This window comes from Trichosurus vulpecula, chromosome 9, assembly GCF_011100635.1.
Source record: "Trichosurus vulpecula isolate mTriVul1 chromosome 9, mTriVul1.pri, whole genome shotgun sequence".
Classification (NCBI taxonomy): Eukaryota; Metazoa; Chordata; class Mammalia; order Diprotodontia; family Phalangeridae; genus Trichosurus; species Trichosurus vulpecula.
In genome coordinates, this window is record NC_050581.1 from 203027210 (window position 1) to 203039304 (window position 12095).

A 12095-nucleotide genomic window follows, 5' to 3' on the forward strand; every position below is an offset into this window, starting at 1 on the left:
TCTTAACTGCTACTTGTTGCCCCATGTACAGGCTCCTCAGGCAATATATAAGATGATCTGATCCTCCCATCTTTTTGAAGACTTGCCACGTTTTGTTGCGATTCACACAGTCAAAGGCTTTAGTGTAGTCAATGAAGCAGAAGAAGATATTTTTTTTCTGGAACTCCCTTGATTTCTCCAAATTGGCCATTTGGTCTCTAGTTCCTCTGCCTCTTTGGAAACCAGCCTGCTCTTCTAGTAACGCTCCGTTCACATATTGCTGAAGCTTGGCTTGCAGAATCTTTATAATTAGTAAATAACCTTGCTGGCACATGAAATGAGCGCAATTGTTTGGTAATTTGAACATTCTTTGGCATTGCCCTTCTTTATGATTGGGATATAAACTGATCTTTTCCAATCCAGAGGCCACTGCTGAGTTTTCCAAATTTGCTGGCATGTTGAGTGCAGTATGCAAACAGCATCATGTTTTAGGGTTTTAAATAGTTTGTCTGGAATTCCATCATCTCCACTGGCCTTCCAAAGGTCCACTTGACTTCATTCTGGATTCAGAATTCAGGAAGATCTGAGTTCAAATCCAGTCTTCAGAAATGTACTAGCTGTGTGACCCTGGGTAAATCACTTCACCTTGGCTTGTCTCGGTTTCTGATCTGCAAAATAAGGGTAATACCAGCACTTACCCCTCAGGGTTGTGAGGATCAAGACAACACTAAGAGTAGCGCCTGGCACATAGTGAGTGCTGTACAAATGAAGCCAGGCAGCTGGCGGGCTCAGTGGATAGTGCGTCAGACCTGGACTCAGGGAGACCTGAATTCAAATCCAGTCTCAGACACTTATTTATCGGTGGGTGACCCTGGGCGAGTCACTTCGCCCTGTTTGACCCAGTTTCCTCATCTTTAAAATGAGCTGGAGAAGGAAGTGCAAACTGTCCAGTGTCTTTGCCAGAAAAACCCCAATGGAGTCACAGAGAGTTGGGTATGGCTGAAACCGAACAACAAAAAATGTGAGCTATTATTTTTTATTATTATTTTCCCACAGCCCCTCTAACATTTGCCATTCTCCTTTTTTTGTCAGCTTTGCCAATCTGATGTGTATGAAATAGAACCTCAGAATACAATTAGCATGTCTCTAATTATTAGTGAATTAATTTGTGAAGTTTGGGGGTTTTTTCCATATATATGGCTATACTTTGTTTGGATTTCTTCCTTAGAGAACTGCTTGTTAACATTCTTTGATCACTTTTCAACTGGGGAATGGCTTGTATTCATACACATCTTAATCTGGGTTTATATAGCTTGGAAATAAGATTCTCACCAGAGAAATTTGCTCTGAAAAAATATATACATATATATATTTCCCTCCCAGTTATCTGTTTTCCTTTAAAATCTAGCTGTATTGCATAATTTCTGCTTATGCAAAATCTTTTTAATTTTATGTGATCAAAATTGGCCATTTTACCTTCTGTGATCTCCTGCATCCCTTGTCCCCCTGTGCATAGATCAATACCCTCATTTTACAGATGAGAAAACAGAGGCCCAGAGAACTCAAAGTGACCTGCCTAAGATCACAAGGTAGATGTTAGAGGCAGGATTCAAACTCAGGTCCTTGACTCTGGAGCCTTCCTGGCCCCATGAGAGGACTCTGTCGGGCTTGCCACCCAGCGGCTCCCCTCAGCCTGCCGCCTGCCCTGGGCTTTGCCTCTCACTGTCCTTCTCATCTTTCTTTTTCACCTGGTTTTGGGTTTACTTCTGTCCTCAGACTCCACACCAGAAGGCTCCTGCATCAGCACACACACCCCTGACCCTTGTGCTCCTCCCCAAGCCTAGGGGCTTTCCTCAGTACCAAGGACAGCACCCAGGACAGGCCCTGGCTTGATCCTGGCCCATCAGGGTAATAGATGCCTCCTTGTCCTTGGTTCTGTCTGCAGGGCCTCCATCAGAAAGCAGCGGGGAGGGCGGCGGCCCCATCCATCTCTGAGCTTTGTTGGAACCACCCAAGATAATTGCTCCCTGCAATCTAAAAGTCATAACTCTTGCAAGAGGCAGGGGAGCAGCCTCAGAGACCAAGGTTGGCGCACACACAGAATTACCAACATGGAAAATATATCACCGGGAGAGGGAACAATTACTTCCATTGCTACAGCACGCGGGCCATTTGCCACTCTCCTCTTCATTAAAGAGTCTCAGATGAATTAGCTTTCTAAAACGCCTCGGAGCACTTAAGCCCTTCTCTCCCAGAAAATCGGGCCCTTCCAAAGCTGTTTACCTGAGGTGCAGGGTGCCAGCAAAGGATGCCACAGCCCCCAGGGGCAGCTGACTGGCATCAGGACCTTCAAGCTCTCATCCCAGAGTCAATCTGGAAGAGAGGCCAGCACATCTGACCTACTCATTTTGTCGATGAGAATACTGGAATCTAGAGTGTTTTCTGGTCTGCTCCAGACCTAAATGCTCTAGAGAGAATCTGACAAGCTAGAGAAAGTCCTGGAAGGCACCTAGGCCGGGGAAGGGCCTTGAGTCCATGCAGTAGGGTCCTTTGGGGGAACTGGAGACATCAAACTGGGAGAAGATGGGGGCACAGAGAGAGGGTCCTCAACTATCTGGAGGGCTGCTATCTCCCAGAGGGATGACCCTCCTTCTCCGTGGCCTCACCAGAAAGAATGATGGGCAAACATGTCAAAGAGACAAATCTGGGGTCAGGAATAATTTCCTAATACTTAGAGCTGCCCCTGGTGGAAGGAGTTGCCTTGGGAGGGGCTCTTCACTTCCTTGGAGTCCTTCAAGCTGAGGCTGGTGGGCCTTCCTCTCAGGTATGGTCCAACCAGCGGCTGCTGAGGTCTCTTCCCAAGCTGAGATTCTCTGGCTCTAAGACAGCACATTCCCCTCCTTTCCATGGGAGACTTTCTCCTCCTTAAGATCAAAAGGGACACACATTCACTGCACACTTTTCTAAACATGTGGCCAAGAGTCCGGTGTCTGAGCAGGGATGCTCAGTCATCAACCTGGCCCTAGGTCCAAACCATGAGAAAGACATGCCCACTGTCATTCAGGGACCTTTGTCACTTCTTTAAACCTGATCCCACCTCCCTTATGTCCCAAACAATCCCTATGCTTGCACATGTGTGCACACACGCACACACACACACAATCACACACACTAGGACACATCACACACACTCAGACATATCACACACATACACACACACATCACACACATTCACATACATCACATCACACACGTCACACACATACACTCTGAGAGAGTATGGGAATACAAACTGTTGTCTGACCCTAACTCCATCTAACTCTGCTTTGCAGGAGGGCCTGAAAAGAGCACTGAGCAGGGCCAGAAAGATTATCCAACACTCACCGTCCTTGGTAAGCACCTGGGCTCATACGAGCCGCCAGCCTCTTCCTCCCCTCTGCCCCCTGAGCTGCCGATGGGTCCTGGGTTGGAAAGGGCTGGCTCTGGGAGCTCTGACCAAACCCTCTGGGTCACTCACTGCATGTGACCGCTGGAGTTTGGGGGACCGGGGTTTAGATTCCACCTTGGATATTCTGAGTCATGGGACCTTAGGCAAGTCACCTAACTCTGAGCCTCGTTGTCCTCATCCGTACAAATCAAAGGGGACTTGACCAGATGGCCTCAACGACCTTTAGAGTCTAAATCTAGTCTAATTCCATTCAACCGCAGCAGTAAGTTATATCACTGCCTACACTCATGTTCTGGGGTGGCCATAATGGCCAAAGAATGGTAATTGACACGGGCCTGGCCCTTAAGCATGCCTCACATATACGGTGACTCTCAGAACAACCTTGTGAACTACATGCTGCATGTATAAAAAAATACATTTTCTAGACTTCACAGATGAACCCGTCAATGACCGAGTATTCATCAGGTACTCCCGCTGCAGCAGCTCCAGGTGAATCAGGGAGGGACACAGCTCATTCACAGAGAGAAAGAAAATCTCGGAGAAGTGAAGAGAGTCCCCCAGGTCACACAGCTAGGAAGGGGCAGGGCAGGACCTGAATCCAGTCCTTCACTCCTCCTCCAGTGCTCTCTCTACTGGGCCACACTGTCCTCTGGGAGAACAGGACCAGTTCCTTTCAGAAGGGCCTTTTACCTTAACTACCAGGCCTAAAAACAAGGCTGAGGGTTGGTGGTCTAAATGAAAGCTGTGAAATCTTCATCTGCCTCTGGGTTAATGCCAGCACTAGAGACGTGAAGGATGGGTATTTGGGCTCCTGGAGAGATGGAGAGGAGGGGTTCCATTCTTTCTTACCTCTGGTCCTCCCAGGCCGCTGCAATGGAGGCCTTTCCTTAGGCACTGGAGGCCCAGGGCTGCCCCGGAGCCTTTCTGCTCAGCTCCCTGTTTCTGAAGAAATGTCCTATTTGTGGCCTCCGGGCTGCGTTGTCGTGCTTTAAAAAGCAAACTCCAACAAGGCACAGTGGCCCCTGCCCATGGCCCACCCCCACCTTGGTTTACCGTTTCCCCAAACCTTCCCAGGCCCCTATTGCAGGATTTAGGCTCAGCCTGCAGAGAGAGAGGAAGAGCAAGGCCTCAGTTCTCGCCAGTCCATCCTTTGTAGTCAGCAAGCATACCCTGCTGAAGAGAAATCGGAGGTGGAGCCAGATGGCGCTGACATGAAGATCTGAGTCTCCGTGTTGGCCTCATCTTCCTCATATCTCACGGCCCCTTTGAGACAGCACCCACTTGGGAGCTGGGTCCAAGCCATGTGTGTGCCGTGGAGCCGTGGGGAGCCCCAGGGCTCTGGCCCTCCCTCCTCAGTGGCCTCACAGCCCCTCCCATAAAGACAGATGGATGAGAGCTGGCGGTCTTCCCTGCCACAAAGGGATGTCCTCCTGTGAGGAATAAGCCAGCACACCTTCTGTAGACAGAAGCAGCAGTACCACCACTCCCATGTTCAGACCCACAGTCCTGTCGCAGCATCCTGGACTTCAATCCAGGATGACGCCTCACGCCTGCAGGGCTGCAGAATGTCTCAGCATCAGTGACAGCCACATTTCTGTAGCTCTGAGGTTGGCAGGAGCTCCCTGGATCCTAAGGTGACTAGGGGGTGCTGTTATCACCTCCATTTGCAGATGAGGCAAACAGAGGAGTGGTGACTTGCTAGTAAGTGTAAGGGCAAATTCGAACTCAGGTCTTCCTGACTCCAGGCCAAGCGCTCTGTCTTCTCTCACTCTGGATGTTTCATAAGCACTTACTGACTTGACTCAAACCCTCATCTGTAGGTAAATTGTGGGGTTTGTAAAATGCCTCACGTGTCATGCGGACAGGTGCCAAAGTACTAAACACTGTGGCCCCCAAGCCTCTAAATGGGCCCCTCTGGCAGTGCTGGGCTATGTCCTCACGGATTTCATTTCCTCCTACCCCGCCCTGTGTGATTTCTAGATAGGGGAAATGTGGTACCAGACAAAGGTAAGGGCAGCTCTGGCCCATAGAGCTGAATGTGGGATGCAGATGCAGAATTCCAGTGTGGCTCTATTATCTGGCACTTAATTGGATCAGAGAGACAGAGAGAAAGGATAGCCCTGTGACCATGCAGGCATGTACAAGCGGACATGACTCCCAACTGGCTGAGAGAATTCTGAGCTGGGCCACAGCATACCTGTGTGAGTGGAGAAAGGATTTCTTCAGATAGTTGGAGGACTTTGATATAACAGAGAGAGAAAAGCTTGGATTTTTGAATGGCAGACAGGAGATCTCCTTGGAGCCCCAGACACATGGTGAGCTGGCTCCCAACACGTCCCTTGATTTCTAAAGTTTGAAATCTTAGGGACTGCTAAGAGTGGACTGGCTCTGGTGAGATCATGTTCTCTCTTCTTCACTGAGCTAAGATCTTATTTCCCAACTCCACTGAAGACCCCATTTATTCTTATGTATTTTTGGCCTATTCTAATAAACTTCCTTAATTTCTGTTTAATGCTTACTTTGATAGAGATTTAGTGGCTACTCACACTGGTCATTAGCGTAAGTAGTATTTGATAGAAGGGAGCTAATCAGGCAATAATAAGCTCGCCTTGAGAATGATGAGGAGAAAATGATCTTTTTCCAAAGCATTATTCCCTCAGACTATCAACGTTTGAGATAATATGGTCAACAGATAGAATGCTAACCCAAAATGATTCTCGAGACAGGCAAGGGAAGGAGCAAGTGTCCAGCTGTGACTGGCCCTCCTCCTGCTCTCCCCAAGGTCAGAAATGACAGTGCCCTTGGACATGGGTGGGCCAGATCTCCGATCAGATATCCATTCTGGTGACCCATAAGGCAAGCTGGCTTTATATTAAACACACTATTAAAAAATTTACATATCTTTATTAAGTTCTTTCTATGGGCCATAATTCCTTTCTCCTCCCCATCCCCTCAGCTATAGGATGAAAATTAGAAAGAATGGTTGGGCCTATTGGTGGGGAGAGTTCAGGATGGGGAAAAAGTGGATGCGTTTCTAGGAAGCTGAAGCAGAGTCCCCAAAATCATTGCACAGAGGTTATTGGGGCCAAGCAGCTCAGGGAGATTCTGGGGATGTCCTAGAAGCCCTGAAGAATGAGGAAGACTGGGCTCAGATCAGAGAATGGGGACTGGCCTTCCTTGTTGGGGGAGACAAATAGGAGTGAATCCACAGGGGCCTGAAGGTGTCTGAGATATTGGGGGCAGTGAGGAGAGCAGCCTGAGGCAGGTGGGATGGGCAGGGCTGGGTTATGGGCAGCCTTAAAAGTCAAGGGGAAATGCCAACTGGGTCCCTGCCAGCAGCTCCCAGGCCATCCAGGACCTAACCCATCCTCCTCTCTTTCTAGACCATTCCTGGTGGCTTGATGGGGATCTGTTCGATCCCTGCTTTGGCCAAGATCTGTCAGAAAATTGAACAGTAAGTATGGTGTCTCTACCTTCCAGAGCTCCTGCCTGTGACTTCATTTTCAGCTCTGCTTTGTTTGGGTCTTTCCCTAGCATCGTTCAGGGCCAAAGGCACCTTCAAGACCATTCCATTCAACCTCCTTGTTTTACAGAGGAGGAGAAAAATGCCAGAGAGGGGGAATGTCTTACCTACCCCACATCCCACAGAGACTTAGGCCTAGAAGCAGATTCCAGGTCATGGAACTCTCTCTCCGGTCCATGCTTGTCTGGTTTGCAAAGAGCTTGGGAAGGGGCCCGTGCTGGTGAAGGTTGGCCTTGACCATTCTCCAAACCAGAAAAAAGACAAAGCTGAGCTAGTTGGCCACCAGTCAAACATCACCAGGGGACTGGTGTATCTGAGGATTTAGAATGTGTTCGTCTGTTTCAAAGTCTTTAAATGTGGAGTTGAATTGGAGATGACTATGTTCAGTCCGGCATAAGGAATGCTGTACCCATTTCTGGACAAAAGGGTCAGGCAAGGAAAAATATCTGCCCGTAATCGACAGCTACTTTGTCTTCAAGTGCCCAGTGTGAACACAGCTTAGAGCATGTGTGTTGGGGGTGGGGTAGGAACCGGACATGGCACATAAAGAGGGAGTCTCTAAGGACCAGATCTATCCCTGGTGTTGTTCGGTCTAGAGTGTGTGTATATGGGGTGCGGGGGTCGTACTTCCGTACGTTGCTTTGGTTCATGAGGCAAATTGAAGCTTTCCTTTGCCAGACACTCAAGAGAACTTAGTGACCTTTAGCACAGGCAGAATTTTAGGGGACACACCATGGCCATGAGTCAGCAAAGGAGGCCAAGGAGGGTCTGAGGGGCAGCAGGAGAACCACAAAAGAGCCACATTGGGCTGGCTGTCCTGCTTTCTAGAGGCCCACAGGAATACTACTTTAATTACTGACCAACAAGTGAGATCATCTCTATCCCCCTTCACAAGCAACTTTGGGACTTTTCAGTGGTCACTCTTTTATCAGTAAGTCAATCAACACGTATCAATAAAGCTCCTACAATGTGCCAGGTGCCATCCTAGGTCCCAGTGACACAAGTACAAAGGATGAAATGACCCCTCCTTGAAATGACCTTACATCTTAATGCAATCATTGACATCAGCTGGGATTGAAGAATCCACAAGAAGAAAAGCTAACGCTTCTATAAGGCTTAAAGGCGTGCAGAGTCCTTGATGTTTTAGCTCATCGGATCCCTGTTACATCTCATTTGACTTTGGTCACAGGACAGCTTGTCCTTCTTCCATCTAACCAGATGCCAGGATTCTCAAAAGTGCTGATTCCAAGCCCTAAAATCCTCTCTGCACCAGACCCGACTCCTCCCTGGCAGCTCAGACAATTGACCCCCACCCCACCCCAGTTCAGACTCTTGTAGCCCTGGGGGAGGGGGAAGCTTGTACCACATCTGAGATCCAGGACTGGATCTCAACTTATTCAGCCCAAACCATCAGTGTGTGTGCAGTGGCCACCCACTCTCGACTAGGCTGACCAACAGCCATCTGGTTGCAACATCTATCCCTCCCTTTTTGAATCTCCTTCTTTCTGTATCCTAAAGCTCACAAGGAAGACTTTCAAGGGCAAATGAAAAGGAACCTTGCGGTGACTGCAGGGAAATCGCCATCCGCATGCCCTGTCCTCCCTTCCCTGATGCCTCACTGATCTGTCTCCTCAGTCAAAACTTCTAGAACGGGGTGGGATTGTCAGGATCCCCTGCCACTGTTGGAAGATGAGACCATCCTGGGTACAGGGGCAGCCGGGCGGCTCAATGCATAGAGCTCTGGACTTGTGCTCAGGATGACACGAGTTCAAATCTGACCTTCTGAGCAAGCCATTTCACTTCTTTCTGCCTCCGTTTCCTCGTCTATAAAATGGGGTTAATGGTGGCACCTACCTTTCATGATTCTTTGTTGCTCTTCAGTAGCTTTTTGAGTCACGCCTGACTCTTCATGACCTCATTTGGGGTTTTCTTGGCAAAGAGACTGGAGGGGTCGGCCATTTCCTTCTCCAGTTGATTTTACGAATGAGGAAACTGAGACAACAGGGTGAAGTGACTTGTCCAGGGTCACGCAGCTCATAAGTGTCTGAAACAGACTTTGAAATTGGGGCTTTGTGTCAAGTCCGGCACTAAACGCTGCCCCGCCCTCATGCTCTGGAGTCTTGGCTCAGTCAGCGAATAGGGAACTGTGCTGCTCCCCCCTGGATTGTCCCCAAGCTACGTCAGAGGAAGCCATCTGAAGGAGCTTCTACTGATGGTAAAATGTCTGGGGATGCTCAGCTAAAGAGACAGATCTGTCCAACGAAAGCCCAGATGAGACTGCTCTGATTTCCGAGAGAGAGAGAGAGAGAGGGAGAGAGAGAGAGCGCGCGCGCGCGTGTGTGTGTGTGTGTGTGTGTGTGTGTGTGTGACAGGAGTGGGCAGGGAGACAGAGAGAGTGACAGAGATGGGGAGGGGGCGGAGAGACAGAAAGAAGGGGGAAAAGACGTAGCCCGGGGAGGGGGGGCGGGGCGGGGGGCATGCGTGCGCCTCACTCTGATTTGGGGGACGGTTAATAAGCCTCTGGGTCCCATGAAATGGGGAGCGTCATCTTTCCGTTCCCAGCCATCAAACGCCTTTGTCGTGTGTGACAAGTCCCGGCGCTGCCCTTCGGGGACCTGACAAGGCTCTCCTCTGTTTGGTTCCTAGCTCCCTCAGCACGACGCTGCCCTTCGAAGACGCCGACGGGGACAAGTTCAGCGTTTTCCCCGTGAGTACGAGGACGCCGTCTCTGCCCTCCCACAAATCCCCTCTCCTTAGAGCAAACGGAGGGGATGTACTGGACTTTGAAGGCGAGGTGGATTGAGGGAAAGAGCCCTCTTTTGGGGGCGTCTGTACCTCAGTCGGTCAGCTCATCACCACCATTTAGTCTACTAGGGGCTTTCATCACTGCAACTGATATGTATAAAAAAGACATTTATAAAACCGCTTGTAAACACCTCATTTGAGCCTCTCAACAACCGGGTGAAGTCAGCCCAACAGGTACGGTCCGGTTTTCTAGATGAGGAAACTGAGGTAAGAGAGATGAAATGACCTTTCCAGGGTCATAAGTGACAGAGGTAGTATTTGAACCCAGGCCTTCCCGACCTCAAGTCCAGCCCTCTGTCCCCTTTGTCACATTGTGGCACAAATGCTCATAACGACTGCAGAATCCCTGATTTTTTAGAAGATCAATAATTCTCAAAACAATTCTAGCTTAAAAAACTAGCCCAGGCCATTGAGCACGCTTCACGGGGGATGGAGGAGCAAGTGCCCAAAGGCCGCCATGTTTCTATCTTGCTGATGGCCCAGGCCACTGAGCAAGCTTCACGGGGGATGGAGGAGCAAGTGCCCAAAGGCCGCCATGTTTCTATCTTGCCGATGTCTCAGAACACCAAGATGGCGAGGCTGCCTGCCCAGCCTGCTTGGATCGACTTTGCCCTTTGCCCCTCACTTCTACTGAGTCCTTCAATGATCAGTCACCACTTCAATGTCTTTTTTTTTTTTTACCAAATGGCTCTGTCATTTGCCTCAAGCAGCCTCCTTGAAGGATTAACGTCAAAACAGTAATAAATGGTCTTGGCATTGGATCACATTACAGTGTGATATGAGGCTATTGAAGACCAGAGGAGAAAGATGTAGTGTAGACCCCAATATCTAATGCCATGTGGTTCCACCTGATATGAGCCCTATTACAGCCAGTGAATTTGGCTAGAACTGGGCCGGCTTTGACTCAGAGAGAGAAGGCTCAAAGGAGCCATACCAGGATGTCCAGGAGGCTTGAACCCAAGCCCTGTTAGTTTCAGATATATGACACAGAGATGTTTATTCTGGAGTAGAGAAGGCTCAGGGGACCAGGACAGCTGGGTGCCTTCTGAAGGGCTGTCATGAGGAAGAAGGCAGAGCCGAGTTCTGCTTGGCCTGGGAAGCAGCACCAGGAGCAGTGGGCTGGGGAGAAGAGGACAGAAGGCAGATTACATGTCAGGAAAACCTGCCTAAGCATGGGAGCCAGCACAAAGGGAGCTGGGTCACCCAGGAAAGCGTGAAGTTCTTCTTCACTGGCAGGTCTCTTGTTTAGGTCCACGTCCTGGGGTCCCTGCTAGCCCCTAGACTCTGTGCCTAGGAGGCAGCACCTTGAGATCTAGGATGACCCTACCCATCCAATACTGGGAAAGTCACCCAAGTCATCTCTGATGTTTCAGACTTTGAGAGGCTTTTACTGGAGAGGGCGAGACTGCAATGACAGAAACAGGAACATCTATCCAGGCCGACGGTAACTTTCCCAGTTGCCCAGAGGTTTTTGAAAATCATCTCCTAAAGAGAGGGGCTCCTTCCAAGCTCCCATCTCTACTCATTCAGAAACTCCCATTTGTAGCAAGAGGGGCCCAACGTGCACCCAGTGGGGTGGGGGGCGGGGGGAGGCGGGAAGCTGACCGAACAAATCAGTGACGTGTCACTAAAGGGATTTGGGCTTTTGCGCTCAGTTCAGTCCTCCAAAGGTGAAGCATCTGCAGTGGGGCCTAGAAGGGTCTTCTGGCCTCCTCCTGGCCACCTGGCCCTGGGGAGGAGTGCAGATAACTCAGTCCATCCAGTCTCTTTTGAGTTTACCAGAACAAGGAGGCACGGCATTTGGCTCTGGCCGGGCTGTGTCTGCCTGGCTCTCAGGCATAGATTTGGAGCTGGGATGGTTCTGAGGAACCATTCAGGCTGCTTCCCTCATTTAGAGGTGAGGACACTGAGGCAGAGAGTTAAGGGGATTTCCCCAGAATCCAGTCAGTTATTTCTTTTAAATTGAGCAGACATTATGGAGCCCTATATGGGCCTCTTCAAGGGATCCAGCCAGCATTAGCAGAATAACATACGGCTGCTCTATGAATCATGTGCCCAGGGGGAGGGGCAGGGTTCCTCAGAATATCAATGACTTGGTGGTAGTCATTGGCATCAGTCACAAAGATGACTGGAATCCCTGGGCTGGCCATGCCACAGCTCACCTCCTCCATCTTGTGCTCAGAGTCAGGACCACGTGTATGTACCATGTGAGGGGCTTCAGTGGTCCACAGCTTCCATAAGTATTTATGTTAAAAAACAAAAGCTGACAAGGTCCATTTCTTTGGGAAAAGTCTTGACTTCCCCTCAGCAACACCACCTTTTGGGGTAATAAATATCAGT

General features: G+C 49.6%; 1 protein-coding gene across 1 annotated transcript in view; it reads left to right on the plus strand.

Annotated features, from left to right (window-relative positions):
- AOAH (acyloxyacyl hydrolase) overlaps window positions 1-12095 on the plus strand; it is a gene marked incomplete at its 5' end in the record, with an annotated part of 93789 nt that overhangs the window by 23024 nt on the left and 58670 nt on the right. The window contains 4 exon segments of the mRNA XM_036738693.1: window positions 3312-3371; window positions 6811-6881; window positions 9597-9657; window positions 11129-11199. Of these exon segments, the coding sequence (XP_036594588.1) occupies window positions 3312-3371; window positions 6811-6881; window positions 9597-9657; window positions 11129-11199 (263 nt within the window).